Source organism: Lactuca serriola, chromosome 3 (assembly GCF_051521515.1).
Source record: "Lactuca serriola cultivar US96UC23 chromosome 3, Lser_US96UC23_V15, whole genome shotgun sequence".
Classification (NCBI taxonomy): domain Eukaryota; kingdom Viridiplantae; phylum Streptophyta; class Magnoliopsida; order Asterales; family Asteraceae; genus Lactuca; species Lactuca serriola.
In genome coordinates, this window is record NC_136410.1 from 135,784,799 (window position 1) to 135,811,847 (window position 27,049).

General features: G+C 37.0%; 1 protein-coding gene across 1 annotated transcript; it reads left to right on the top strand.

The window, feature by feature from the left end:
* Nucleotides 1-6,989: 6,989 nt before the first annotated feature.
* Nucleotides 6,990-8,192, top strand: LOC145093174 (LOB domain-containing protein 37-like). Its single transcript, XM_079031246.1, has 2 exons — nucleotides 6,990-7,371; nucleotides 7,460-8,192. The coding sequence occupies exons 1-2, from the start codon at nucleotides 7,188-7,190 to the stop codon at nucleotides 7,975-7,977; spliced, it is 702 nt and encodes a 233-aa protein (XP_078887372.1). The 5' UTR covers nucleotides 6,990-7,187; the 3' UTR covers nucleotides 7,978-8,192.
* Nucleotides 8,193-27,049: the final 18,857 nt, after the last annotated feature.

A 27,049-nucleotide genomic window follows, 5' to 3' on the forward strand; every position in this document is an offset into this window, starting at 1 on the left:
GAGCGCTTGGTCGACAAAAGTTCATGCAGCAAACTTTACTTTCATCTCTTCAGGGCAATCGCATATCTCGAACACCGATTCCACCTTCTCGATCCATCGTTTCAGGGTGATCACTCCTCCGGTGCCATTAAAGGTTCATGGTTTGGCGTTTCTGAAGTCCTTGCAGGTACATGTTTTGGTGGGTCCTTGATTCATTCCATTGTTCGAACTCCCGGCCCCTTGCCTGTTGCCTCCTCCGTTGTTCCCTTGGTGAATTTGTGCCATAGCTGCGGTGACCGCAGCAGATACGGCTGCCTGGAATGCAGTGGAGTCAACTTCGGGTGGGGTTGGTCCAGGGTTTCCGCGAGTAGGTCGGCGAGGCATCTTTCTGTCATGAAACGGAAAGATGTTGAGTGCATGTGGTTTCTGTGAGGTTGCGATCCTACTGACTAGGTGCATGGTATGAACTTAAGTACTTCTACAAATTAGCATACAGTCATGGATTCGCAACACATAGCAATTTGTAATGTCATAATAAAACACGTAATAGTTTACTAATATTATCCGCATTTGATACATGAAAATTTTGCTCGAAAGAGCATACATAAGTGATATTAGTTCGGCAGCATAACGAATCTATGAGTAGTGTAGTCACTTAAACATAGAGTCGGGGTACATAGCATAGATCCTAATGGCCTAGTCAGACAAGCCTATCCCTAATCGTGATGAGCTGTGCCCGGGGGTGGTGCTAAGGAAGTGGATGCTCCCTGAAGAAGAGCCACCTATCGTTCTGCGTCCTGGAGTCGAGACTCCCACCTCACCTGCCTCATATGGAACTCTCGAAGGACGTCTCGTGTCTCCTGCTCCGCACGCTCGACCCTAGTCCACAGTTGGCGTACCTGATCGGCGGTGCTCTGAGCAAGGTCGCTAATGTTCCGTAACCGTCTCACCATGACCGGAAGGGCTCGATCGGCCGGTCCTCCGTCCCTCAGGTCAAAGAACTCGTGTGACATGCCGAATGGGGGTCGCTGTCCCTGCTGTCTGCTCTATCTCCAAAGATCAATACCCCAGGGGGTGTAGGACCAGTGGGGCCCACCCGGTAAGCAGGCACCCTAATCGGGTAAGGGGGGTTGATGACTTCGGACTCCGCGTCCGAATCACCCCCTTCACTGTTGTCGGGTTCCTCCTCAAAGTTTCCTTCATCTTCTTCTGGTTCGGCAGGCTCGCCCTCGGCTCCTGCCTCCGATTCCCCGTCAGATTCCTCCTCGGGGTCTTCCTCAGGCTCTTCTGCAGGCTCATCGTCGATCCATCCGTTATTTCCCTGGTTAGGGAAGTAAGGATCTCCGGGGTGATGGAAACCAGCCATGTTGTCTGCGAGAGTGTGTAAATATGCTAACATTATTCCTAGGATGCTACAACTATTGTACAGACTAAACAGACGTTCTCTTTTTGGTGATAAAGGGGTATGCTTTTAGGTTCCCTAGCTATCACGATTTCCTCAGGACGTGTGGTAGTGATACCTTGGTAGGAATGTAGTTGATCAGGCTACATCTGCTCCTTGATACAACTAAGAACAGCCTGGATTAACCGAGATACTAGCATTATCTTGTTTGATTCGGTGTTAGGTTCTCGTTCCTAATACAAGAAAGGGTGTTTTATTGTTATGTTTTACTTGTTTTGTTCAGAGTTGTGTTAGTCCCTCTTTTGGTTTATAGTTGCATATCAATGTGTGGCTAGATATGCTAGTTCACTATAAACAGAGCTCTGATACCAACCTGTCACACCCCCGAACCAGACGGTGGAAACGTACGAGGGCTATTGTGACTCAGTTGAATACCATCACAATGATTATACATGAATCATAACATCATTCATCACCATGCATTCAAATATTACAACCGATATTGTTTACATTCAGTACATTGTTTCAAAACATTACATTTCCAAAACATAAAACGTTCGATATTAATTAAACAAACATCATTACATAACTGGACACATTTTTCTTCGATTTACCTGTTACCTGAGAATACAAGTATTTTGGAAAAACGTCAACATATGAAATGTTGGTGAGTTCATAAGTAAGGTTTGAAAAGAAATGATTCGTATAGTTTTGAAAACCACAGAAATTCCGATATTTTCTAAAAAAAAGGTTGTATTAAGAAAAAGTGTGAAGATCCGTAAGTATGCTTGTTGATTATTGTAAACGTGAATAATTGTTAGACTTTGTATACATCACATAGTTAATAGTGTTGAATTCCCCAGGGAAAACCCGATGTTTTCCCCAATACATCAAATTACGTGTCTTAGTTTGTGTTATTCCGATACGACGTTGTTTTCGATAATTCCAGGTGACATTGGATTAATTATGGGTTGTGAGTCGTTATAATCACGCATTAATGAAAATGACTAGTTTACAACTAACAAATACAAACGATCCCTTAGGCGTCGTCCGTACTACTCACTTAATCCAACCACCCTGACTTCTCATAGCCCCACAACCGAGGAGAAAGGAGGGTACGAAGCCCCCGTTATTTCCATAAGTCGTTCAAGGCTATCGTGAATGTGAAAGGCACTTCGCCCGACTCGCATTTGACTTCTCGACTTTGCTAGCAGTACCAAAGGACCCTTGGGGCCCAACAGCAAAATAAAGCTATTGAAAGTCCTTTTACACGGAATTAGGTCATATAAGGCCCAATAACATGTAAGCGCATTCCCTTCGGGCCTAAAGATCATGTCATTGGGCTAGCTAGGCCCAACAAGCACGAGTTGAAACTTTTGTGCCCAAAGATTGTGTATTAACTTCTCGTAAATTTCCGCGTGTGTATTGAAGTACCATTGTTTATTGATTTTTGATTCGTTATTGATTCGAGGCCGAATCAATTCATTTGGTAACGATATTGGTGTTGAAAGTGTATTTATTATTACGTTTCGCCGGTAGACGTAGTACTCGTATTTTTTTAAGGGATTTATTTTTTAAGAATTAGAGTTTATCTTTTTAAGCCCCTTCTTGGAATAAATTTACACTTTTAACCCTTTGTGTATAAAAGAATTTCCATTTTAGTCCTTAAACTATTTTTCTTGACACTTTAGTATCAAAACTTATTGGAAAGACATTTTTAGCACAAATTTACTTGATAAACAACTTAAGTCCTTTAAAAATGAAATGTTCTCGGTTGAAACCTCCATTTTCGCAACTTTTACAATTTTGGCCCAAAATGGAAAATTTTTGCATCTTTGGTCCCTTTTTAATTCGAAAATCATTTTTGACTCTTGAAATAGATTTAGTATACTAGTAATCCCAGTTTTACAGAATTGTGCAGTTTCAGCCCCTATAATTCAAAAATCTCGCAATATGGGGCTTTATTGGGCCGAAAAGCCCATTATGGCCCTTTATGTTTAAAATTCACATTATTAACCCTTCAAAAGTGTTGATATTCAGAAAATACATATTAGAAACTGTTTAGACTCAACTCAACCTTCATAATTTATATTTTGTCGTTTTGGGCCCCTTAGTTTTGTATTTTTGGCATTTTGAGCCCAAAAATGGGTTTTAAGTCCAAAAAGTTTCATATTAACCAACTACATTATTTTTCTAGACTTGATTAGTGTGAAATGGTATAAGTTATACTTATTTCCTTCTTCGTATTGTAGATCTCGCTTTTTAGGTTCTTTTTGGCTAGTATAAACATCACAATCACATAAGATCATACATATAAGCATAAAAATCACACAAGGCATACATTTACTCATAGATTTACACATTTGCTTGTATTCTCCCCCCACAAAACTTATAAAAACCGAAAAAAGAGGTGGTATGAAGCTCACCTTTGGGTGTGGTTTCGGTTTTTGGAAGAAAATGAGATGAAATACGGCCTTAGCAACCTTCCTTGGAAGATTTCGAACTTGAATGCTTCTTATGTGCTAGATCATGAGTTTGAATGAATTAAGAGGTGATTTTTGGATGAAATGAAGTAGCTAGTTTAAGGATCTAAGAGATTTCTTACCTTAGATGATGATTTTTGTGTAAAAATCCCCTTGAACACTTCTTAGATCTCGAAATATGGATGAGATATGATAGAGTTTTCTTGAGAGAAAGGAGAGTGAATTGTGTGTGTGTGTGCTTGAACTCGACCGAGAGCAAGAGAGAGGGAGAAAAAGAGTTAGCTAGTCATGGAAGTATGTGAGTGCATGGATGTTTGGGTCTTCTTGCATGGGAGTCCCTTGAACAATGGTGAGGTGATACTCACAAAGTCAACTCTCCTATTCTTTTGGGCTTGGGCCGAGAATGGGGAGGGTGAGAGGAGGTTTTTGGGCTTTTTGCCCTTAAGCCCATGTTATAGCTAGGTTGGATGATTTTTGGCCCTAAAAAAATATAAATGTGATTTTTATGACTTATTAGGCTAGATTAGGTTAATTATGGTCCAAAATGGTTCATATAATTAATCTATTTCATTCTAGGCCCAATATGGCCTAAGATATTAAATTAAATGGATGTGGGTCCAATTAGAGCTCATTTAAGAGTTCTAAGCCGAAGATAGCCAAATTGGAAGCTTATTGGTCCATTGGGCCCAATAAGGAAGTCCTAGTCCAAAATGGACTTAAACAAGAACTTCTAGGGTTTACAATTGCTTAATGACTATTTGAATTGCTTGCATGAGATGTTTGATTGAAATTTTGTTGTCATAGAGTATGCATCATACATGCTCTTATGTTTTTGATTCATAATTTGGTTTAAGTGTTGGTTACAAGGCACACAAATTTCTAATTGTGACAACACGTATATCTATTCTTATCAAACAGTCACATAACTATACTCAAATAATACTATGCGATTCGGGCCCCGCCCATACTTGACTACTATGAGATTCGGGCCCCGCCCACACTCAACTATTGACATATCACATATATACAAGCTTCAAAACACACAAGAACACTAAAAAATGGCTCACACACTCACACAATACTCTAGGGTTTCGTGGATTAGGGTTTGGGACTTGGAGGCTGGAAATGAGACCAAGAGGTGGGGATTAAGATGCTTAAATAAGATGAAAAACCCCGAAATTTGGGTTTCACTATGGCAGACCTACTCGCTGAGTCGAGGGTTCTCGAATCGTCGAGTAAATAACTTAAAACACACGTACGAGACTCATTTCTACTCGACGAGTCTGGGGCTCCCTTTGTCGAGTAGCTCTATGAAAATGAATAATTTTTAAATAAATGCGTACCAAGAACCAGACGTTACAACCCAATTAGGAAAATTGGGCCATTGGTTGATTAAGTGGCCTTTGGGCCTTTTAGATTGTAGTTTGGGCCATAGTTTTGGATAAGGCTAGGTTAGGGTTACAATGGTCTTTTTACCCTAGGTATGGACTTGTGGTTATGGTTTGGAACCCAATTGTTAATTGGGTATTCTTTTGTTATTGGTAGTTTTGGATCTGTCAGCTAGCATCCAAGGGTTTTCTGTATGATTCAACAGTGCAAGGTGAGTGTCGTCACTATATCCATGGGTCGAAGACACCAATACCGACGCATTATGTGTTTTTTGGTATGCTAGTTGTCTCTGTGATGCTTGCATGAAAGACCCCGAATGGAGCCCGTGGCAATTGGATATCAGACCATGGGGGGAGCCCATGACATTCCAGGTAAAGATCATGGGGGAGTCCATGACACTTGGATATCAAACCATAGGGGGGAGCCCATAGCATTCCAAGTCAAGACCATAGGGGAGCCCATGGCAACTATATGTATGTTACATGATATTCTGTGGTTATATGTTATATGGTATTTTGGGGAATTTACTAAGCTTTGTGCTTACAATTTTCATCTTATGTTTCAGTTACTTCGGGTTTCAATTGGAAGAGCTCTGGATGATTACAGGGCACACACCACATGTTTTTGTATTCTGCGAATTACTCTGATTTGATGATATTATGTTAAAGTTTCGTTACCTTGGTTTTTGGGAAAACATGTATTAACAATTAATTAATCTAAAAAAAACAAAATTTTTATGTCACTATTTTTTGGGTCGTTACATAATCATGACGTCGATGAGTAAATAGGTGGCTTTGAGATTGGTGTGGGTGCCGATTATGTTGTCTAGATATCGATGGTATAGGTGTATCGTACAAAAGTTTGGTGTTTGTTTCGAGATCTTTGTTGATAATGAAAAACTCGATGTATGTTGTTAGTTAGGTTTACTTGTAAGATGAGAGCAAAATGAGTTGAGATGTGAGGGAATGGGGATACTATCATAGACGGAGGCAATTGGTTACGGGTTGTCCACATGATGATATGAGAAAAGATGGAGAGGACGAGAAACATAGTTCTAGAGGAAGACAATGATTTTTATAGTGGTTTTGGAAGGATGGAGGCATGGAGTGAGAACATGGAGACATTTTATTTCATTATTAAACCATTTATAAAAGAAAAAAAATACTATCAAAAAGTAATTTTGACATTTTGTAAAAAAATATTAAATTTCCACTTAGAAAATTGATTCATCTGTATAAAATATATTTTTAATTAGTTATATAATAGCTGCAAAAAATGTATTGTAACTTATGCATAGAGATTGATTTTCTAAATGAAAGTATCAACTATTTTCACAAAAACGAGGTTTTAATAATGTTAGCTATAATGACCATTTATATAAATAAACATTCATAAGGACCGAATATGATATGTTTTACCAAGTACAAGGATCATTCATGTAACTTTATCTAAAATCTATAACATTCTTAAAATTGAAAATGTGGAATGCAATATCAAACATGTAGTTGCTGTTAAAACATAAAACCGGTCAAAAAACTTATCCACTTGATCGAAAGCGAAAGTCCATCAGCATAAATCCATGACACACAAAAAAGAAAAAGAAAAAGAAAAGTTAAATCCAACGGTTGTGGAACACCCATTCGCGGAAACACGGAGCCGCTCTCGCCCAATACTTTGGAATATAAACCCAACCACTCTCTCTCTCTCCATCCATCATACACCCACCCACCCACTACCCTAACACACTTTAACTCAACCATGGTTAACCCAAACCCTCTGATCATCTCCTTTATATCCCACCATTTTACCCCCCATTTTCATCCTCAAATTCTCCTTCTTCATCAATCTTGCCCTTTCTTCACTCTCAAGTAGCCTTCTTTTCATCGCCTACGTGGTTGTGGATCACCAGAGCTACACCACTGGAGTTTTGAACGATGAGTTGCAATGGATGTCGAGTCCTACGAAAAGGATGTAGTGAGAGTTGTATTCTACGACCATGTTTACAGTGGATCCAAACTCCGGAAGCTCAGGCCCACGCCACCGTTTTCGTCGCCAAATTCTTCGGCCGTTCTGGCTTGATGTCTTTTATCTCCGCCGTTCCTGATCACCAACGTCAATGTAAGTTCGGTGTTAGAGTGTAGTTTTAGTTTATCATAATAAGTGTTGAATCTGATGTTATAAATCGTTTGGTGTTTTGTGCTTGCAGCTCTGTTTCAATCGCTGTTGTTTGAAGCGGCAGGTCGGACTGTAAATCCAGTGAACGGCGCCGTCGGGCTACTATGGACAGGCAACTGGCACGTGTGTCAGGCGTCGGTTGAGACGATCCTCCGAGGGGGTACGTTAAGGCCAATCCCGGAGCTTCTGAACGGACACCCAGCGATGCCGGGAGTCGGTGATTCATCGGAAACAGACGTAACGTGTACTGACATGTTCAAGCTTCATGATCATGATCCAATCGCGTATCCACGATCGAGTGTACATAAACGGCGGCGAGGCTGTGAGATGCAATCTAACATGACCCAGTTACAGGATCTTGATCTGAGTTTAAACCAGAGTTTTCAGGAGGAAAAACGACTGCCGGAGAATCAGCGACTGGGAAGCCCGTCGATGAACTCCGAAGATTCTGTGACTACGACGTGGTTGGATGGTGCTTTACGAGATTGTAATTACAGTCCAGGAACAAGAGGAGATGAAAACCTGCAAATTTTGAATTTATTTAACTGATTAACTCGATCGATACTATTTTTAGTATGATATACTGTAATTTTGTTCTTAGCTTTCCCATTTTGTTTGATAGAAAGGGAAGATGTTGTGCCGGAACTTTGGATTCCGGCGAGTTTTGTAGATCACCGGTGGTCACTGAGAAAGAAAGTTGGGCGGTGATATATTTTTAATATCTCTAATTAAACAAACTAAAGAGTTCGCATTATATTATATAATTGAATAATTCTTTCAAATACCCAATGCTTGTTTAACTTACTATAATATAAGAATATGCTCTATTTAAGAAGAATGTTTTGTATATTGATTTAGTTAATAAAATAAGGTAATTGGATATAGTCATAGTAAAAATATTACTATCTTTTCGTAACATCTAAAGATATGTATTTCAGTATTTAAGTCAAAGGCTGTCTAGAGATGTAGAATGCGACTTTTGGAATATCGTAAGGGACATATAACAAATAGTTGGTTGCCTTTTTATAATTATTTATCCTTACTTTTATGTTTAAAGATATTAAATGTTACATAGTTGGGTCACTTTCTTATTTGGATTTCTAGGTAAATTGTATGGGGTCAATGATATATATATATATATATATATATATATATATATATATATATATATATATATATATATATATATATATATATATATATATATATATGAGTAGTTAACATGCGAAAATTAGTATTACTAAAATTTGCCATGTTTAGTGGCTATTGTTGTTCCACGCCTAATTTGTTTTGGGTTTGAGTTGGATGTCTATAACTATATGGTGCCTATGCGCTATGGTTGTCTATGTGGCGCCTACATGGCAGTCGAGATTGAAGTAACCATTTCTATGATCTTGTCGTCTTCATCACTATCATCATCATGATGTTTGGGTCTAGGTTTCATAAAGAAAAAGAAATTTTCATGCAAACATATATCGATTATACCAAAACTTAATAAACTTAGGAAGCAACATTGTATCTGTCATACCCAACCATATAAAAATGAAAATAACGGATGCATTTTTACTTGAATTATGCAATAGATTTCTCTTATTCTCATGCCACAATGTGCTAGCTATTAAATTCCAAGTCATGCATCTGTTGGTAAAGTAAAGCTTGTCCAAAGTGATGCATGCCCCAATAGAAAGAATCCTGCGTGAGTGTCGGAAACAGAATCCTTAGACATCGGAAACAGAATCCTTAGACATGTACTTATCATGGAAGGAGAAGATAATAAAGATTCATAGTTTTGAAAACCTTTCCATTAATAAGGCATCAAGGTTTTTTATCGTAAGGTTGACCAAGCCAATGATGATTAGCTGGTCTTTTCAGGCGATCAACCGCATTGAACTAGTAGTTGTCGAGTTGCCATTTGTCGAACAAATATAGCGATATTAACTAAAATGTCATGCAAAACATAATAATTACAAACACACATAAGTTCTAGTGTTTATGATCTCATCTATACCATCATTAGCTACACTACCATTGATAAAACCGTTAAGATTATTCTCTAATCACCTCTATTTATAGTGGAATAAAAAGATTGCATATATAACGATCACCGATCAGGTTGTGACACCTAGGACCAAACACATGAATGTGAAAAAATAGACTACTCACATTAACATGCATCATTGGTGTGAAAACCTGGAATTTAGAGAAAATTGGCTTTTAGTTAAATTTTGACCATAAAGACAAAATGGTCAACTATGAGAAAGAGATGAGATTATGCAGTTATGACTTCATAAAATGGTTAAAAAGAGTTTAAACACTTAGAAGATTTTAAATGAGTAAGTTCAAGAAAAAAAAATGCATAAGAAGATGTATTACTGGTCAAAAGGGTTAAATGGGTATTTTATACTTTTTAGGCCAACTTTGTGACTTAATAGATTAAGACTCGTATTAAATCATTAAGATACGACTTAATAGATTTGTAGAGTATGTTCCCACCTTCGTGTGGATAGTAAAGTTAGAAGTTAGGACAAAAATGTCCCAAAGTTGGAATGGAATCAGCCCAATGGGCTGCTGTTAAACTGGAATTGCGGTGCGGTGAATAGATTTATGTGGCCCGGCAAGTGGTGAAAAAGGGTTCGGACGTAGCCTTCTTCATAAGATAGATATGGAAATGTACTTTGCCCTACAACATGGAGTATGGACGCCACAACACGGTGGCTAAAGTAGGATGCCTTTAAGAAAGAATACCATGATATGGCAAGTAGGTGGCCACAATGTGGCAATTACATGGAAGCCATAGACCTTAGGTGAAATGGTCGTCGCAACAAGGTGCATAGAATGTCGTGAGGTAGTTATAGCACTCAAAAAAAATGTTTTAACACGTTAAGAGCTCATTCGATCCATTTTTATGGCGAGATCGATTGGGGGCTTCAAGGGGCGATTTTGTTGTCCAAATGGTGCTACGAGAAGCTAGAGATGGTGGGTTGTTAGGATTGTTATCCTCTTCACATCAAGGTATGATTTTTCCATTTTGGTGAAATGTTTGAGTACAGTAGATTAGTTGAATTGATGTAATATTCGAAAAATTCTTGAAAACTTTAAACTTTTTAAACAACAACAAAACCATCATTTATTACAATTTGTATTCAAAATAAGTTTCACATTAGAGAAATCCCAAAATCATAAAATCAAAACATGAGGAGGTGCACGATCATGCCATCGCCTTGCCGCGATCCTCTGAGGTACCTGAAACATAATCCAAAACTATAAGCCCAAAGCTTAGTGAGTTCCCCAAAAATAATAATACATAACAAATATCACAGTTATAATAACACCATACTTTGGGCCCAATCAACCATCGGGTTAGAATACCCCAGGCCCTTCAACCATTGAGTTGGAATGCTAATATACTATGGGTCCAGTCATCCTCGGGATGGAATACCCCAGGTCCTCAACCATTGGGTTTGAATGCCAACATACTATGGGTCCAATCATCCTCGTGATGGAATTGTTGGATTAGATGTCTAAGCGCATAACTACTATTGGTATGTACTCGACCCGAGAGTAGCATGGTCCATTTGGGTTGCATATTATCAGGACAATTTATTAGGATAGATTCTTGAGAGAAGGTTATATATATGACTTATTAATATATTATAAGTTATAATATATTAATATGAAATCATATGTTTTAATTAGTATTGATCGAGAATTAATTTGTAATTAGTTTAGTGATCAAAAGAGACTAATTAAATCTATGGGGACTAATTATGGTAATTAGTAATATTTATATGTGTTGGACTTATGATCCATGTTGGAATAAGTTTATGTATGGATACATAAAGAGTTGGGCCACATGAACCATATATCATAAAACCCATGGGTATCGGTTTGGATTAACCCATAACCTTTGGAATCCTACATGTAAATATGTCACTTCATAGCCCAAATCACCACTAAGGTATTCTTGGAGGATATGGACGGTTTGGTGAGGCTAGGATTCTCTCTCAAATTCCACCTTTGTCCATGATGTGTTGTGATTCCATTTGAGGCTTCTACACTATTTCATCAAGTTCTACAAGCTACACGAAGAGGTAAACTTCTAACTAGTATTTTATGTAGTTTATATCATTTGTATGCTAGTTGTAGGCTTAAAGCTTTGTAACGCCCATAGATCCGGGCTAGTCAATTTAGAGACGATAAACATAAAAAATGAGTTTTTGATAGAAGATTATTTAGAATGAATAATCTTAACTAAGTTGTAGTGGTCGTGACAAGGATTCTGGATATATAAAAATGCCAAAATCCGAGTTATAACAAAGAAGTTATGACCTATCGAAGTTTCGCGACAGAACCGGCAGGACACAGCGCGACGTAAATAGTTAATTTACGATAGAACAATATTTGGCTTTAACAATATAAACGAAAGTCATAGAATACGTTAAACCGAGAGTGTGCATAAAAAGAACGTCCAAATCTGACTTCGTATGAGGAAGTTATAATTTTTCTAAGTTTCAGCTTAGCGGTATACAACCCAAAGTTCGAATATGAGATCGAGTGGTCTCTAGCCGAAACAATCTAAACGAGGATCGAAGATCTCGTTGATAGTAGTACAACAAAAGAAAGACAAACGAAAACGGACGTCAGATAAAGAAGTTATGAATTTCTAACGGAGTTTTCTTGTCCTGGCCTAGTAAAATTAATATAATAAAAATAAATTCAAAATTTGCCGACGGAATCTAAACGAGATTTGTAGAGCATAATGTCACCTTCGCGTAGATATAAAGAACGTCGAAAACGGAGCTCATATGCGAAAGATATGAATTTCTGAAGTACGAGGCACGCTTACCAAAAGGGGAACACCCCGCGTTCAAATAGGGAACACCCCCTGTTCGGAGCCCAGAGCCTGTCTCGTCGCAAGTCTGAAGTTCGTAAGCCATGACGCACAGTGGAACGCGCTGCGTTCGGGAACATGCTACGTTCATTCAGGGAACGCGCCGCGTTCGAGACCAGATTCACCCTATAAATAGATCACAAGGGCAGCCGAGTTTGGTTGCCAAATTTCTTCTCTCTCACCCGTATTACCTTGTTTTACGTGCAAGCTATATCCCCGAAGGCCCGTTATCAATCCTGACCCCCGAAGCAAGTCTCGAAGCCGCGAAGATTCCAAGAAGTAAAGTTTCCGACCCGAAACTTTGCCCGCGAGAGGCTCAATTTTCAAGGAAGCATCCCGGTTTCAACGAAGAATACAACATTTAGAGTCGTAGTGCTGTCTGATCATCGTATTATCAAGCGAGTGTCTAGTTACTTTCTTCTAACACATAGACATGCAGTATTTGCTATGAAGTACGTGCTATGTGTTTATACATTGTTTGTTTACTTGAGATGGATGTTGAAATAATGTTTTATATAGGTTTTAAAAGATTTAAACTGTATATGTGTTTGCATCGACAAATATGTTGGGTAGAACATGGGTAGATGAAATAGTTGATGTGAGATGAAATAATAAGTATTTTTGAACTCAATGTGTTCATTAGGTATTTTTGAACTCTATGTGTTCACTTGGTGTTTTTGAGCTCAATGTGTTCATTAAGTATTTTGAACTCTATGTTTTCACTTGGTGTTTGAACTCAACGTGTTCATTAAGTATATTCGAACTAAGGGTTCACTAGATGTTTTGAACTTATGTGTTCATCAGGTATTTTCGAACTGAGTGTTTAATAGATGCTTTGAACTATGTGTTTATCAGGTGTTTTTGAAACATGTGTTCATTAGAGGATTGTGTTCATTAAGTATTTTTGAACTAGATGTGTTCACTTGGTGTTGTTGAACTGAGTGTGTTCACTAAGTGTTTTAGAGCTAAGTATTCACCAGGTGTTTTGAATTTAGTGTTCACTAGGAGTGTTAGAACTAGGTGTTCGTTACGTATGTTGAATTAAGTGTTTACCGGTTGTAATTTGAGGACCTTGGCAGTGGTGGACTTTGTGTCAATTCCTTAGGTCAATCCTTAGGAATTAAATGAATAAATGATAGTTGATTCTTAGGGTAAATCCTTAAGAAATAAAGGAGATAATGGGGATGGGTAATTTGGATTAATTGATTGATGATTGAATATAATAATTATATTATTGTGGGTCGAAAATCCTATATGCTCACTAGGCTCCCAAGCCTGACCCACTCAGTTTTCTTTGCATTATAGGTAATGGCACAAGAGTATAAGTTGGTTGACTTGACGAGAGATTTTGGATTATAGACCGATAGTTGTAAATAACTGTTGTAAGGTTAAATTGTACTGTTTATGGTTTTTGGTTCTTATCGGAACATGACATCCCGAGGTTTTATTATTTAATGAAAAATACATTCTCTTTTAGAAATGTTTTGATAAAGTTTTATCATATTTTTTTGGGAACAAATTCCACAACTGTTTTCTTTAAAAGATTACTCTGATGTTAAAACAAAGCATACACAAATCGGTCCCTTCTGGCCGTAAAATTGGGGATGTCACAGTTGGTATCGGAGCATTAGTTCAAGCGAACTAGGAATTTGTAGGATTTCTAGACATAAACTTAGAATGCTAAGCGATTATTGTGTGATGAGTGTCTACTATATTTTAAGACACGAGCACTAGTATATATTTTAGGATAGTTGCCTAAAATGCTTTTATGTGCTAAATGTTATATGTTTGCCATATATGATATTATTTGTTCAGATCTATGGTCTGTTGTCGACCGGGTCTGGAAACCTTATGTGTTTAGGATTCTAAGCGTACAACTACGGTATTAGAACTAGCATGTAAACGTTTCAGAGTGATAAGGAGATTTATACGTCTATCGTAAATAAAGCTTTCATATCTTAAATTCTCGCCCGGTACACTAAATGTCTACTTGGGTGTACAAAATGTTATGGTGAAGACTCGTAGATAATCGAGTAAATAGAGGAAATTAAAGGATTATGATAGTGAATGACACCTATCGGAAGATATCGTAAGAGTGGTGTCTTGCCTTTAGTTTATGTCTAATAAAATAACGGAACGTTTAGAGGAGTACGGTACATCTGAAGTACACCTTCGATTGGTAGGATGGTGGAACGATTGGTGTAAATCTTGAAGTTTTCCCATCGTCTGAAATTTCCATCACCAACCAAGTTGAAGTAGAATTAATGATTGAAGATAAGCATGAAAGAAGTCCTAGTAGGGTCTAGGAAAATTTTATGATCAATTAGCCACATTCGTATGCGTTAAATTGTTAGGTGATTTTAGGACATGGGGACTGTGAGACAATACTTGGGACGAGTATGAGTAGGTGTGAATAGTAGTAGAGATCTATACTACTGGAAGCATAGGACTCACGCTTGGATCAGGGAAAGTCACAAGGTTACCAAGAAGCTAGTGATTGATTCCGTTTTTTATTCAAGTATGTCGTTACCATTGTTTCGGTAATGACTAAGAAGATGATTGATATTCTGACCCTAGTGGTCATATCAAATTTAGTCCGACTATGATGAGTTTGTTACGTGGTTCGGAGAACCACGTTTGATGTATCATTTGACTGAGGTCAGAAGATTGAAATCAATGCGACCGATAACATCACACTCATTGATAAAGAAGTTTGTCGCTAGAGATGCTACATGCTAAAATATGATTATATCACATTGGAATATGAGGGAAGGTATATTCCATTATGTAATTTGACTCTAGGAGACTTGAGTCTAAACGTTGCTTCATACGATGAGAGGTCGTTAGAACATGACCCATTGGTCTGTTACAATAGATAAGGGAAAGTACTTATCCTAAGAAGAAGAAGGAGACCTCAATAAGGATTTATTTTGTAACTCGAAGGTTACGATTGAAAGTACAACATAATACGAAGAGCAGACACATGATTGAGCAACTACCTGCTATTGAGAAGTCCAAGAGTTAGATACTCTTTCGAGGAAAAATAGAAGTTACGGTTATTACCTAGGATGAAGAGATAACGTAAGGAATCATTACACAAGTCCTATTTCGTTGATGATTCCGGGACGTAATCATCCTCAGGGGAGATAATTGTAACACCCGTAGATTCGGGATAATCAATTTAGAGACGATAAGCATCAAAAATGACTTTTTGATAAAAGATTATTTAGAATGAATAATCTTAACTAAGCTTTAGTGGTCATGACAAGGATTCTGGATATATAAAGAATGCCGAAATCCGAGTTATAACGAAGAAGTTATGACCTGTCGAAGTTTCGCAACAGAACTGAAACGACACAGCGCGACATAAATAGTGAATTTATGATAGAGCGATATTTGGCCTTAGCGATCTTATCAAAAGTTGTAGAATACGTTAAACCGAGAGCGTGTATAAAAATAACGTCCAAATCTGACTTCGTATGAGGAAGTTATGATTTTTCTAAGTTTCAGCTTAGTGGTATGTAGCCCTAAGTTCGAATATGAGATCGAGTGGTTTCTAGCCGAAACAATCTAAACAAGAATCGAAGATCTCATCGATAGTAGTGCAACGGAAGAAAGACAGACGAAAACGGACGTCAGATAAAGAAGTTATGAATTTCTAACGGAGTTTTCCTGTCCCGGCCTACTAAAAATAATATAATAAAAATAAAGTCAAAATTTGCCGACGGAGTCTATAAGAGAGTTGTAGAGCATAATCACACCTTCGTGTGGATATATAGAATGTCGAAAACGGAACTCGTATGCGAAAGATATGAATTTCTGAAGTACAAGGCATTAGAACGCCCCGTGTTTAAATAGGGAATGCCCCGCGTTTGGAGCCCAAAGCCTGTTCCGTCGCATGTCAAGTCCGAAGTTCGTAAGCGACGACGCACGGTGGAACGCACTGCGATCGTCTAAGGAATGCACTGCGTTCGAGACCAGATTAACCCTATAAATAGATCACAACGGTAGCCGAGTTTGTTTGCCAAATTTCTTCTCTCTCACCCGTATTACCTCATTTTACGTGCAAGCTATATCCCCGAGGCCCCGGTATCAATCCTGACACCTGCAGCAAGTCCCAAAGCCTCGAAGATCCCGAGAAGTAAAGTTTCTCAGCCGAAACTCTGCCCGCGAGAGGCCCGTGAGAGGCCGTAGTGTTGTCCAATCATCGTATTATCAAGTGAGTGTGTAGTTACTTTCTTCTAACACATAGATATAAAGTATTTGGTATGAAGTACGTGCTATGTGTTTATACATTGTTTGTTTACTTGAGATGGATGTTGAAATAATGTTTTATATAGGTTTTAAAAGATTTAAATTGTATATGTGTTTGCATCTACAAATATGTTGGGTAGAACATGGGTAGATGAAATAGTTGATGTGAGTCGAAATAATAAGTATTTTTGAACTCAATGTGTTCATTAGGTATTTTTGAACTCTATGGGTTCACTTGGTGTTTTTAAACTCAATGTGTTCATTAAGTATTTTGAACTCTATGTGTTCACTTGTTGTTTGAACTCAACATGTTCATTAAGTATATTTGAACTAAGGGTTCACTAGATGTTTTGAACTTATGTGTTCATCAGTGTCACACCCCAGAACCAAGAACGGCGGAAACGTTCAGGGGTGGAGGACGTCATGTGAAGTATCATAACAGTGTAAATTAGTAAACAAGCAACAACATCGTCCGTTACATTAAAAGTAAAGTTTTAATACATGTGTGTTCTTTGTTTATAATAAGACACCAAAATATGAAATCAAAATAAAAGACGAGTCTTGTATGTGCTCTGTCTTCTCAAAACCTGGTCATCGTACCTGTCTACTGGTGACCTGAGAGTATAAGTTATTTTGAAAGAGTAGATCAGCATAAAGCTGGTGAATTCATAAGTATTTAAGTGTCATTACTCTGTTTTGGAAAGCTGTTATGAATGCCATGTAAAGTTTTGAATGAAACATTTGATATAAGTGTGAAAACCCTAGATAATCCCATATTTCCTACTAGTATAAAAGTAGTCTTCTACCAAGAACCGAATGTTTTGAATGTAGTCTTCTACCAAGACCTGAATGTTTTGAATGTAGTGTTCTACCATGACCTGAATGTTTTGAATGTAGTCTTCTACTAAGACTTGAATGTTTTGAATGTAGTCTTCTACCAAGACTTGAATGTTTTGAATGTAGTCTTCTACCAAGACCTGAATGTTTTGAATGTAGTATTCTACCAAGACCCGAATTTTTTGAATGTAGTCTTCTACCAAGACCTGAATGTTTTGAATGTAGCCTTCTACCAAGACCTGAATGTTTTGAATGTAACAAAGATGGTTTTTCCCTCGTATGACTACTGTTAACAATATATATAGTCTACCTCATCTTTTATGTGAATGTATCACAAAATAAAAGTAATAGGAAATATATGGCCATATAAGTATTATCCTTTTGTATTAGGATAAAGCTGACATCGCGACTGCCGAAAAGTATTAACCTTGAACCTCCGTAGATGTTCATTTTCCTCTGTAGCTAACAACATGTCGTAGGAATGGTTAGTTCCGTAAAGGTACCCCTAATATAAGTATTAACTGTAGGCATCCGTAGATGTTCATTATCTTCTGTATCCAATAGCATGGTGTAGGAATGGATAGTCCCGTAAAGGTACTCCTAGTATAAGTATTAACCATAAGCATCCGTAGATGTTCATTAACTCTGTTGCTAACAGGTGGGTTCCGGAATGGTTAGTCCCGTATAGTATCCTTTTGTACTAGGATAGACAGAACTAATCTACATGTATAATATGTAATAGTAACTCATCATATAGTTTCTAGGTACAAGTATCCATGTAAGTGTATCCATGTAAGAGGATCCATGTAAGTGTATCTCATCATATAACATTTAGTATAGACTCATGAATGAACTGACTCTGGTGTGATTCCTTGTAATAGGAATAATGTTTTGTATCCCCTAAACTATCCCTATAATAGTTTACTGTAATGTATTTGTGGTCCAAGAAGGTTTATACACCCTTGCTACTCAAGAGTGTGGGAAACTGAATGAAGAATGAAAGTTGTCATATCAATATATATATATATATATATATATATATATATATATATATATATATATATATATATATATATATATATGAGCATAAGTGTATAGATATAGATTTGACCAAGGACATGAAAGAAGTTTTTTAAAACTTTTAAGAGCTTTGAATAATAAATAACAATGACTTGATGTCATTTTATAAACATTTCAAAAGTAATTCATTTGATAACAAAACATTTTAAGACAGAAAATCATTTCATGTATCACATTTTGAAGCATGTGAAATCAGTTGGATGAAAATACAGTTATGAATCACATATGATTGATTCTATAGCATGCTGTTTTCTACCTGTATTCCCCCCCATTAAAGCATTTAAAATCATTTAAAACATTGGTTAAGGGGTATGAACTCACCTGTAGATGGTAGTTTGGATGAACTGAACGATGTAGGATTGCTAAGTGTCAAGTGAAGACGTGTACAAACTCAAAGATCCTAGTTAACATATAATCACACATATATGTATCCAATTAGTCTTTAAACTACTAATTGACAATGTTAAGACATTCTAGAACATGCTAAACACCATATATAAGTGTTATAAGCCCTAAGGATTGCATCTAAGTTGTTGTAGGACAAAGCTATTGGGTTTAGGGTTTTAAAGAACCCCTTTCTTGAGTTTACTCCCCAAGGACCATAACATGATGAGTTTACAGTCGTAAACCCTTGAGTTTACGGCCGTAATCTCGTAAGCTCTTGATCCTTTGATGTTTTGAAGCCTTACATGTCCCTTAGAAGTGTTTCCACTTGATGGATTAGTCCTTGGAAGAGATTAGGGCACCCTTTACCTCCATTTGAGGAGTTCACGACCCTAAGACCAATTCCTTTAGGGATTGCGGCCGTAATCTCTCATGGACATGGTATTTTGTGCTTTCAAGTCCTGTACACATTAAGGTATGAGTCTAGGCTAGTTTCACAAGGAAGGGAAGGGACTAGGGCACACTTTTGGCCCTTAAAGAAGGGTTTACGGTCCAAGGTGTTCTTGGGCTGTAAACTCTTTGATCTTGATGTTTCCTTGTGATTTCTTGATGTTAAGACACATTACAAGCCCTATAACACTCTTAGATAGAAGGACTTACAATTTGGGATGAAAAGTTGAAGATCCTTGAGAGAGAATCGGGTTTTTATCTAGCTGGAAATGGAACAAATGAATAAATATGGCTAAGGACCATATATATACCCCTTGGGGTTTTGGACCGCAAACTCCATGTTTGGGTCGTAAATTTCCAATTTCTTGAAGTATGAAATGTTATTGTTGCAAAACAAACCCTAAGACATCCCCTCTCCTGGCATCTCTTAAAGTGTTAATCACAGAATACTCAAACTTATCCTAAATAGTCTGAAAATAAATAGTAACTGTTTTGACTTCTATTGACTTGATATGTTGTACAGAATGGAAATTTTGGGTTGTCACAATCAGGTATTTTCAAACTGAGTGTTTAATAAATGTTTTGAACTATGTGTTTATTAGGTATTTTTTAACTATGTGTTCATCAGAGGATTGTACTCATTAAGTATTTTTGAACTAGATGTGTTCACTTGGTGTTGTTGAATTAAGAGTGTTCACTAAGTGTTTTAGAGTTAAGTATTCACCATATGTTTTGAATTAAGTGTTCACTAGGAGTGTTAGAACTAGGTGTTCGTTAAATATGTTGAACTAAGTGTTTACCGGTTGTAATTTGAGGACATTGGCAGTGGTGGACTTTCTGTCAATTCCTTAGGTCAATCCTTAGGAATTAAACAAATAAAGGATAGTTGATTCTTAGGGTAAATCCTTAATAAATAAAGGAGATAATGGGGATGGGTAATTTGGATTGATTGATGATTAAGTATAATAATTATATTATTGTGGGTCAAAAACTCTATATGCTCACCAGGCTCCCATGCATTACCCACTCAGTTTTCATTGCATTATAGGTAATGACACAAGAGTATAAGTTAGTTGACTTGATGATAGATTTTGGATTATAGACCGGTAGTTGTAAATAACTGTTGTAAGGTTAAATTGTATTGTTTATGCTTTTTGGTCTGTATCGGAACATAACATACCGATGTTTTATTATTTAATGAAAAGTACATTCTCTTCGAGAAATGTTTTGATAAAGTTTTATCATATTTTGTTTGGGAACAAATTCCGCAACTATTTTCTTTTAAAGATTACTTTGATTTTAAAACAAAGCATAAACAAATCGGTCATTTCTGGCCGTGAAATTGGGGATGTCACAAGCTTTGGAAAAAATATTGCATGTATAATTAGAGAAAGCATAGATCCAAAGCTTTTAGGGTTGTATGTGCACCATAGGATGTTGTAGTATACTAAAACCCATCAGTGGTATCAGAGCCATGGGTTGTTTTCTATTATACTTGATGCTACATGTTTTTCCAAGGTTGAAATTCTGCCATTTTTGCATTTGACTGCTCACCACGACGTGGTGATGCACCTGTATGCATAATTTCAGGTTTTTTGCTTGCTATTGGATGAGGATGATTACTTAAACTGTTTTTTTGAACTTAGAAATCTGTTTTCGAAGAGGGTAATGTTCTTGCTTGTCCAAATAAAAGATAATTGTCATAATTTCAAGATTTGGATTAGTTTATATGTTTATGCTAATTTCTTGAAGATTGATGATATGAATTATTTTGCTCTTATGAGTTAGTTTAGATTGATCGAAAATTTATGTGATAATTGTTTTTAATCCAAATTGATCTAAAAGTTGTTCATAATATGTATTTTTGTAACTTTTCCTCAAGTTATATGAAAAGACTCATTTATGAATTTTAAAACTCATAAAATTTCCATAATTTATGAAAATAGAGAGTCTCATTTTTTTTAATGTTTTAAAGTCTTCCAAAACTTGTTCTTAAGTTACGGAACTTGAAGAGTTTTTCCATTAAACTACTTTAAATTCATAAGTTATGGAAACCAAAGGTTTTTTAAATTGTTCAAAACTTGCCCTCAAGTTTTGGAATTTGTAAAGTTTCCCCCATAAACACTTTAATTCCAAATTAAACCCTGATAATTTTAAAAGTTAAAATTCAAACCTTATACTATTATAATATTATAGGTTTAATATATATATATATATATATATATATATATATATATATATATGTATGTATAAGAACAAAGTCAGTCTTACTGTTAGTAGGCCGCATTTACAAAGCCGGTCTATAAGGGGGTGGGGTATAAGGTTACTGCCTATAATGTGGCAGTTTAATGGGTGTCCACTCTCACCCACCACTTCCTTGACTGGTGGAGGGTCGTTAGCCGAACAGGTAGGACACGACATTAATTCTCCTTTCATTAAAAGTATAATGATAAATACTAAGTAACTATAAACCGATAAATTCCCAATCTTAGTTACTTAGGAAAATGTGAATTTGGTGCTAACCCATGAAATTACACTTTGTACCTTACCAAGTTGTTGGTGGAGCATGTGTGGTTAACCGACACACTAACATGGACTAGTAAGAGTGGAAAAGGGTGACTTAATGTTTATCATAGATCAGCGGAGCACGTGTGGTTAACCAACAAATCGATTAGGTGATAAAAATAAAGGGTACCAAGTTAATTTGCATGGTTATTCACACCTTGTTTGTGATCCTCGGCATCCAAGTCACAAACTTGAGAGGGCACAATAGAGATTTAAACATGCCATTGAATATTTCAATGAATCTTAAAGGATCTAGGAGTTTCAATTCACTTAAGACCTAAAATTCCTTTTCGTTTTTGGTGGTGGAATTTGGTAAATCATCATTTACCTACCTTCAAATATTTTATAACTTGGAATACGACATCCCTCTTCCAAGTTATAAAATATTGTGTTAGGTCCTAGCCTTAATATTTCATATTGGGTGTTATATTAAGGACTTAAATCAACAAACTTGAATTTGACCCATTGTAGATGTTTGGTTCAGACAACTATGATCTTCCCGAATATCTTGGAACAAGCTTTCCTAATGAACATGATGTCCTGCGATTTGATCATGGAAATCATAATTTTCTTCCTCCACCTCCTCCAAATATTCTCCCTAACCCACAAGTTCTTGAAAATTTCAAGGTCACTTAATCCCTATTGACAAGCAAAGTCTATATGTGCTTACATCTTAGAGATGAAGTTACATATTGACAGGCTGGGAGAGTTGGTATCGAAGTCTCGAGGTAGCTGGTTGTTGACTTGGTTCTTCAGTCACTCCCTGATGACAGATCACGACATGACCCTTATTGATCTTACATATTTGCTTGTTGCTGCTGAATCAACAATGATTTAGGGAACTAGTAAAGCAAATTTGATTGGAAAATCTACTTCCCAAACTTCCATGGACATTGACAATGGTAACATTAGGGAGTGCAACCTCAACCTTTCAAGATGCATTTTCCATGCAAATTATACAACATACATCTAGGTAATCTCATGTTCCAATGCAACCATCACATCTCATATTCTCTCTTCTCTCTTCTTACTCTCGGCCTAAGGCCATTATCCCTCATCAAAGATCATTTAAACTCCATTTCATTTCCAAACCTTCAAGAAACTCCCCCATTTTCTTCCATAAACCCATGAGTGGTTGTGTGTGCGCTCAAGAAGGTCCCTCCAATTCACATACTAGGTAAGATACTTCACTTTTAACTTGGATAAATCCATCTTATGTTTAGATCTTCATCAAAACATCACAAATCTTGTGTTTATACTCCTAGAATCATCATATTTTCGAGGATCCTATCAAGAAAGCTTCTAGGGCTGAGATCCTTCTCAATCTTCACCCAAGACCAAAAACAACAACCCAAAGTGAGTTCATACCCCCTATTGTCGGTTTTTACTATGTTTTGGGGAAGAATACAAGTTGTTTGGTGTAGATCCATGTGTGTATGCATGATATTGTGTGTTTTTCATGATATATGTGTGATTATGTGTTGTAAACTCCATGAACTAGAATATCTACTAAAATGTGATGATATTTGTAGAACATAACACTCATTTCAACTTATTATGCAAAGAAAAGGTTATAAAATACATCAAAGTTACTTAAAACTATGAGATTTGCATGAAAGAGGCCAAAAGTGACAAAATAAAAAAATGGGGTACTTTATGTAACTCACGGTTTTTAAGCGACCAAAAGGAATGTATTTTGATAAATATGAATCTTGTTGATATTTTGGACCCTAAAAGGGCTAGAAGTGTAAAAATTCATAAATGGGCTTCTTTTGGGATTTTTTTCGAGTTTTTGTGCCAAGTTTGTAAATTTTTGGACTTTTGTGCGCTTAAATGTCATTTTCAACTAAACTGTGCCAAAAGTATAAATTTTTGATAAGAGGAACTAAAAATGTGAATTTATTAAAACTTGGGCCAAAAAGATGAATTTATCTATAAATGGGCCGAAAATGCACATTTTCATAAAAATCAAGCCAAAAATGATATTTTTGACAAAATTGGGTTAAAAATGTTATTTCTACTTAAAACTAGCCTAAAATGCAAATTTTTTCCTTAAAGGACCTAAATTGTCATTTTTACGAAAAAGGTTCCGTAATTGTAAATTTTCGGTTCTAGGACCAAAAATGTCTTTTTTTTTTTACCAAAAAATGGGCTTTACACGTCAGGTTGGTAACCAACAAAGCTTATACAGTCAACGTAACCAACAACGGATAAAATACGTCATTCTTACCCTTACTGGGCCTGAAACTAATTTACATGCTTAGAGGGCCTTCGTTGTCTACTTACATACTTATTGGGCCTCTAAATAATATACATGTTAAATGGGCCTTAGTTGTCCTTTTACACATATAATGGGCCTGGGATATATATTCTCATTCCTTTTGAGCCTAGAAATACTTTACATGCTTAGTGGGCCTTAGTTGTCCACTTACATGTTCATTGGGCCATGGATATACCTTATATGTTTCTTTTCGCGTAAATTCGATTAAGGATCTAGTGAGGCATGTTGGTTAACACCTATTTAGTGTACAATCGTAGCCTGTAGTTATAACTAGAGTCTCCTGGAGGGAGAGCGGGAGTTTTTGTATAGATCTATACGGGGGTGACACCCCACACCTGAGTTGTTCGCTACAGTTAGACTAGGTTAGTATAGGGTGACAAAAACATTACCTTATTCCTTTGGTGTACAAAAACTCCATGACAGGAGAAATTGTCATTATCTAGTATGGTTATAACGACTCACTTGGATGAATTAACGTTTTAAAATTTACGGGGAAACCATTTTCTTTTCTCTTTGGATTACTCAGTAACATACTCGCGTTGGTACTCAACCTCGGGGGTTGAGATACCAACATTCTCTTTCACAGAAAACATAAGGTTGTCTGGGGTCATTCTCTTTATAATCTCTTTATATTCGCTTATTCATTCTCTCCATACTTTCGTTGCATTCTACTAAACGTTAACAGAACTACATTAATACAAGATCGGATACAAACATACTAAACTATTTTCAGAAAATATAGGATTTTCTGGTGTTTACAATGTAATACAAATCATTTTCTCAAACATGCTTATGAACTGACCAACATTCTTATGTGGACCTTTTTAAATTAACTTGTATTCTCAGGAAACCGTTGAGCAAGTTGGTCAGAAAGAATTCATTGATACTTTGTTCTATTTCATCGTACTTTAACTATTTTGGCATGTAATATTGAAACACAATATTTGATGTAAACAATGAACGTTGTTATACTACAAAAATGAAGTCACCCAAGCCCCCAAACGTTTCTGCCGTGTTGTTCGGGGTGTGACAGATTGATATCAGAGCATTGTTTATAGTGAACTGACATATCTAATTATGCAAGATATGCAACTAGAAATGCAACGAGACTAAAACACTCTGAATCAAATGAAACCTAAGTGTGCATTAATACTGTAACGCTAAAAGTCTCTGGAGGAAATTGAACACCATTTGTTAAACCCGGATAGTTATGTAGTCGTATTGGGGGTAAATATAGCCTGATCAACTATATTTATTCAAAATACGAGCAACATGTGTTTGGGAGTGATCATGATGGGAAATGAATCTAGAAACTTACGTTGTATCCAAAAAGCTCAAAGGAACCCAAACATAAACAATTAAAACACTATAGGCGTATTTTAAATCTTATCTACATACACTTTCCTTACACACTTCTCACCCCTAAGTTTCTCGCGCAGTCGTCATGGAAGAACTCCAACAAGGTGTCCTTTACTATCAGGCCCTGGTGGCCAATGGGTTGATTGAAGGAGAACCTTCAACGGGACAAGAGGCGTGATAACTCTAAAGAGGTGGATAGGGAGAGTTGCGGATGCCCCGAGGAGTGCAAGATGAAGTTTGCAGCTTGCACATTCGTCGATCAAGCGCTTTCTTGGTGGAATGGTCACATGGAGGCCATGACACTCTAAGTGGCAAACACTATGCCATGGGAGGATCTGAAAGAAATGTTAATGACAGAATATTGTCCTAGAGGGGAGATCCAGAAGATGGAACAGGAACTGTGGAACCTCACAGTTTAAAACAATGACATCGATGCTTACATCTCAAGGTTTAGTGAGTTGTCACTCATGTGTCCGGGCATGATCACGCCTGAAGGAAAGAAGATTAAAAGATTCATTTGGGGACTAACCTCTCTAATTCAAGGATATGTAATCGTAGCAAACCCGGAGACGTATAACGGTGCTAAAAGACTAGCCAAGAAGTTATACGATCATGGCAACAAGAAGGGCGCTAAAGCTGGAGAAACTGAAGGCAAGAAAGAGGGGAAAGATAACAAGAAGAACAAGGACAACAAACGAAAGAGGCGAAAAAACTAAGAGTCATCGAAAAAGCAACAAATTGTAGCAGCCCATGCTGCAACTACCCAGGTTGCCTCAACACCACATGCTCCAACGTCATCTACACCAACTACTACCAGACAATACTCAGGAACCCTACCCAAGTGTAACAAATGCGGTTTTCACAACCATGTATAGTGCTGGGAGATGCAATGCACAAGTTGCAACTGTAAGGCTCATACCGCACGATACTGCAGATCTCAACCCCAACAGAACCATCATCATCAACAACAACAACAACAACAATAACCGCAACAACAATAACAACAACAATAATGCTAGGGCTAGTCACACTTGTTATGGGTGTGGAGGAACTGGTAATTTCAAACGCGATTTCCCTAAAGCTAACAACCAGGGGGCAGGAGGATCAGGAAAGGTGTTGACGTTGTTCAAGGTGAAGCAGTTCAAGAGCCAGCGGTTGTTACTTGTACGTTCCCACTTAACAACACTTACACATGCATTTTATTAGATAGCGGAGCCGAGCAAAGCTTCGTTAGTAAAAAATTCAAACATTTACTAAACCAATAACCCCATAAGCTAAACGAAGCCTTCACGGTGGAGATGACTAATGGGAAAACCGAAACAACCGAAGATGTTTATGTAGGGTGCACATTAACACTAAACAATCATCCATTTCAAATAGATTTGATGGCAGTAAATATTAGGAGTTTTGGTGTGATAATCGGCATGGATTGGTTAAGCCACCACCATGCTGATATTATGTGTCACGATAAGAACATTCGCCTCCCTATTCACGAAACCCTAAAAATCTATGGTGATAAA

Coding starts and splice junctions, on each gene's coding strand:
- LOC145093174 (XM_079031246.1), top strand. CDS start 7,188: ATGAGTTGCAATGGATGTCGAGTCCTACGAAAAGGATGTAGTGAGAGT. Junction 7,372..7,459: donor TCCTGATCACCAACGTCAAT/GTAAGTTCGGTG, acceptor TTGTGCTTGCAG/CTCTGTTTCAATCGCTGTTG.